The sequence below is a fragment of the Neoarius graeffei genome, chromosome 8 (genome assembly GCF_027579695.1).
Source record: "Neoarius graeffei isolate fNeoGra1 chromosome 8, fNeoGra1.pri, whole genome shotgun sequence".
Taxonomy (NCBI): Eukaryota; Metazoa; Chordata; class Actinopteri; order Siluriformes; family Ariidae; genus Neoarius; species Neoarius graeffei.
In genome coordinates this window covers 64177492-64182696 of record NC_083576.1, presented here as the reverse complement: position 1 = coordinate 64182696, position 5205 = coordinate 64177492, and the positions used below count along the sequence as shown (strand labels likewise).

General features: G+C 42.9%; 1 protein-coding gene across 1 annotated transcript; it reads right to left on the bottom strand.

The window, feature by feature from the left end:
* Nucleotides 1-250: 250 nt before the first annotated feature.
* emx3 (empty spiracles homeobox 3) lies at nt 251-1597 on the bottom strand. Its single transcript, XM_060926732.1, has 3 exons — nt 1584-1597; nt 1113-1507; nt 251-925 (listed from the first exon to the last, which is right to left on the bottom strand). The coding sequence occupies exons 1-3, from the start codon at nt 1595-1597 to the stop codon at nt 582-584; spliced, it is 753 nt and encodes a 250-aa protein (XP_060782715.1). The 3' UTR covers nt 251-581.
* Nucleotides 1598-5205: the final 3608 nt, after the last annotated feature.

Here is a 5205-nt window from a genome sequence, read left to right as displayed (position 1 = left end):
TGCATGCTCGTTCCTTATCCTGTCCAACCTCCCATCACAAACCTTAACATCCTCAACTCCGCCACCTCCAACTTTACCTCCTGTCTCTTCGTTAAGGGTACTGTCTCCAGTCCATAGCTGGTCTTATACATCATTTAGTTATTCATGTAATAGTTAATTATATGGTAGTGTAGATATTACTACTATTTAATAATAATAATAATAATAATAATAATAATAATAATAATAAAGAGATTTATTTAGTCCCAAGGAACACAAACAGGTTCAAACACATTCAGGAAATTATCACTAAATTGTATGAATAATTAAATATAAAATCAGCATTGTCCATGAAAATCATACCTAGGCATTATTTTTGATGAGGAAAAAGTCCATACCTCGTTACACAATGCATAAAAGAAGAAAAAAGCTATACACTGTGGATTTATTATTATTATTATTATTATTATTATTATTATGAAAGAAAAACATGAATAGCTATAAAGCCACATAGTGGCATGATGCCTTGATTTCTTGTTTAACAAGAAGCTGGAGAGATTCACTTGGGTCTGTGGGTCACTTGCACTTCATGCTTGCTGTGTTCACGTTTCAGAAGATTCTTCACTGTCCACAGATTGGACTCCTGCGTTTTCTGTCATGGATGTTTCATGCTTTAAATCACTGCATTGATGCTTTGATCGTTCCTCAAGCTCTCTGCTCTTCCTCCATTTCGTCCTCCTGTTCTGAAACCACACTTTCACCTGGGTTTCAGTGAGACGCAGCGCCGAAGCGAGCACCACTTTCTCAGAGCCGGTCATGTAGCGCTGCTTTGCGAAAACCTCCTCCAGCTTTTGCAGCTGTTCTGCGCTGAAAACCGTCCGGATCCGCCGACACGTCTTCAGTCCAAAATCTCCAGTATTGCATGTTAAACCAACCGACTGGTGGGCTAGAAACAGAAGTGAATCAAAGTTAGTTCGAGTCTCGAGCGCGAGCTGATGGGAATAATTAAGAAAATTACCAATAAAAGCTCTATCCTAAGCATGCAAAAAATAAAGAAATTAAAAAAATGCATGGTCCAATATGTAACAGCGGTACTGTGTGTGTGTGTGTGTGTGTGTGTGTGTGAGTCTCACCATCATTAGTGTTTCTGTATGCAGCATTCTGACGGTGGTAAAAGTGCGAGGTGTAAACGCACGCGCCGGGTTCGAACCCAAAACCGAAAGGCCTCGCTGGAAATAAAGCTCCGCGCATGATAAGTTGAGGCGGTGTACAAACGGTCTGACTGTCGAGGGCTGGTTTTCGGTGTCCGGATGAGAGGATCCAGTCGATGCTGAAGCTCTTCGGTTGCGGTCTTGGTGGAAAATGTGCTGTCGCTCTGAAGCACGGCGTGTCCATGGTGCGACCTGATGGGCTGTGAGCAGAATGAAGGCAGGGCGGAAAAGCGCGAGCGCTTTTAAACCCGAGCATCAGCGAGTTTCGCTTCCATTCTGTGAGAGACTGGATCTTAAAGGGATTACGGCTGATTGGTCTTCAGGGCATGAGTAGATCAGGCCCACAACCTGTATTGTGAATAACTTGACGCGGATTTATTGCGAGTTGTTTACGCATTTAGCGCCATACGCCACAATACACACTTGGTTGAGCGTGATGAGTTCAGCACCAAATTGATTATGCACTTCAAACCACCTCGAGTTTGGAGAAAATGTAAATATACAGGGGTGAAATTGAACACCTGGATAGTCCAGTGGTGCTTGAAAGTTTCTGAACATCTTGAGAATTTTCTGTATTCCTGCACACGGTGGTGTAGTGGTTAGCGCTGTCGCCTCACAGCAAGAAGATCCTGGGTTCGAGCCCAGCAGCCGACAAGGGCCCTTCTGTGTAGAGTTTGCATGTTCTCCCCGTGTCCGCATGGGATTCCTCCGGTTTCCCCCACAGTCCAAAGACATGCAGGTTAGGCTAACTGGTGACTCTAAATTCACCGTAGGTGTGAATGGTTGTCTGCGTCTATGTGTCAGCCCTGTGATGACCTGGCGACTTGTCCAGGGTGTACCCCGCCTTTCGCCCGTAGTCAGCTGGGATAGGCTCCAGCTTGCCTGCGACCCTGTAGAACAGGATAAAGCGGCTAGAGATAATGAGATGAGATGAGATTTTCACACAAGTCCTAAAAGTAGATAAAGAGAACCCAGTTACACAAATCAGACAAAAATATTATACTTGGTCATTTATTTATTGAGGAAAATGATCCAATATTACATATGTGTAACTAGCAAAAGTATGTGAACCTTTGCTTTCAGTATCTGGTGTGACCCCCTTGTGCAGCAATAACTGCAACTAAACGTTTCCCGTAACTGTTGATCAGTCCTGCACACCGGCTTGGAGGAATTTCAGCCCATTCTTCCGTACAGAACAGCTTCAACTCTGGGATGTTGGTGGGTTTCCTCACATGAACTGCTCACTTCAGGTCTTTCCACAACATTTCGATTGGATTAAGGTCAGGACTTTGACTTGGCCATTCCAAAACATTAACTGTATTCTTCTTTAACCATTCTTTGGTAGAATGACTTGTGTGCTTAGGGTCGTTATCTTGCTGCATGACCCACCTTCTCTTGAGATTCAGTTCATGGACAGATGCCCTGACATTTTCCTTTAGAATTCGCTGTTATAATTCAGAATTCATTGTTCCATCAATGAAGGTAAGCCATCCTGGCCCAGATGCAGCAAAGCAGGCCCAAACCATGATACTACCACCACCATGTTTCACAGATAGGATAAGGTTCTTATGCTGGAATGCAGTCTTTTCCTTTTTCCAAACATAAAGCTTCTCATTTAGACCAAAAAGTTGTATTTTGGTCTCATCCGTCCACAAAACATTTTTCAAATAGCCTTCTGGCTTGTCCACGTGATCTTTAGCAAACTGCAGATGAACAGCAATGTTCTTTTTGGAGAGCAGTGGCTTTCTCCTTGCAACCCTGCCATGCACACCATTGTTGTTCAGTGTTCTCCTGATGGTGGACTCATGAACATTAACATTAGCCAATGTGAGAGGGGCCTTCAGTTGCTTAGAAGTTACCCTGGGGTCCTTTGTGACCTTGCCGACTATTACACGTCTTGCTCTTGGAGTGATCTTTGTTGGTTGACCACTCCTGGGGAGGGTAACAATGGTCTTGAATTTCCTCCATTTGTACACAATCTGTCTGACTGTGGATTGGTGGAGTCCAAACTCTTTAGAGATTGTTTTGTAACCTTTTCCAGCCTGATGAGCATCAACAACGCTTTTTCTGATGTCCTCAGAAACCACCTTTGTTCGTGCCATGATACACTTCCACAAACATGTGTTGTGAAGATCAGACTTTGATAGATCCCTGTTCTTTAAATAAAACAGGGTGCCCACTCACACCTGATTGTCATCCCATTGATTGAAAACACATGACTCTAATTTCACCTTCAAATTAATTGCTAATCCTAGAGGTTCACATACTTTTGCCACTCACAGATATGTAATATTGGGTCATTTTCCTCAATAAATAAATGACCGAGTATAATATTTTTGTCTCATTTGTTTAACTGGGTTCTCTTTATCTACTTTTAGAACTTGTGTGAAAATCAGATGTTGTTTTAGGTCATATTTATGCAGAAATATAGAAAATTCTAAAGGGTTCACAAACTTTCAAGCACCACTGTAGCTGGGGTAGGTGGGGGGGTGGGGGGTGTTTGCCCATGACAACCCCCCCCGTCGGACCATGCATTTTTCAATAGCCGCATAAGAATATTAGAAAAAGCACCCACTGTAATTTTTCTAACTTTTTTCTAACATATTCAGATTTGCATCAAAATCTAACCTATTGTTCCTTGGCCCATGGCTCACCTTCCTCAAAATTTCATCAAAATCCTTTCATTTGAGTTATGTTGGGAAAAGTTAAACAAATAAACAACCAACCAAACAGATGTGAAAGTATAACCTCCTCCAACAAAGTTGGTAGAGGTAATTAAGCAATCAAAATCCTACCATGCCCTGTGGAACAGATAAAATGCTGAACTAGAACATCCATCTATCCATCCATTATCTGTATTCACTTATCCTGTTCTACAGGGTCGCAGGCAAGCTGGAGCCTATCCCAGCTGATTATGAGCGAGAGGCAGGGTACACCCTGGACAAGCCGCCAGGTTATCGCAGGGCTGACACAGAGAAACAACCATTCACACTCACATTCACACCTACAGTCAATTTAGAGCCACCAGTTAACCTAACCTGCATGTCTTCAGACTGTGGGGGAAACCGGAGCACCCGGAGGAGCACTCCACACAGAAAGGCCCTCGCCAGCTGCTGGGCTCAAACCCAGGACCTTCTTGCTGTGAGGCAACAGTGCTAACCACTACGCCACCGTGCCACCCCTGAACTAGAACAGTTTATCTTAATTTTGGATCCAGATGGCAAGAGGAAAAGATCTATTAGTAAATGACTTGGAAAAAGATCAGCAACTTCAGTCACAAAGAGATTATCTTGTTTAGATCTAGCTACTAGGATCAGAAATTGTAGCCAAAACACACACACAGTGACCATGATGCTTGTGTATTATTGTCGCATGTAACAAAAAAAAAAAGAGCAGGAAAAGTCTGTCCACGACTATATAGAGGGGGATATTAAAGTAGGGCTGCAGTGCATAAACCCCTCATTATAAAGATGAATGCAACTGAGGGTTGAGTAATGCAGACTGAGATGTATACAGAGATATACAGAGATGTGGAAAAAATTATGGTCAGATAGTTCATCCTTCATCATCTCAATGAGTGGGTGAGTGCATCTGTGGTACACACTAAGAGTCTCATCACATCACTCCTGTGGAGGACGGTCCCATATGGACAGTTGAAAGTCACACTTGGAAGACACTCTGGACGCTTACAGTAATGCTTTGGTGGCTGAGGACTACAGTTGGCTTGCTACACTCTTAGAAAATAAAGTACATTATTGTACCTTTAGGGGTACAATGACTTGTCACTGGGACAGTACCCTCTAAGGTAATTACTTGTACCTTTTATATACTGCTTGGGAACATATATGTACCTTTTTGACCTTAAAAGGTACACATAGTTACCTTGAGGTCCAATAATGAGCCCTGGAGGGTACATTAGTGTAGATTGTACCTTGGGGGATAGAAATGGACTCCTACTGTACCCCTATTTCTCACGGTGTAACTTTGGGACTGCGGTTGTCATGAACAGTTTTGC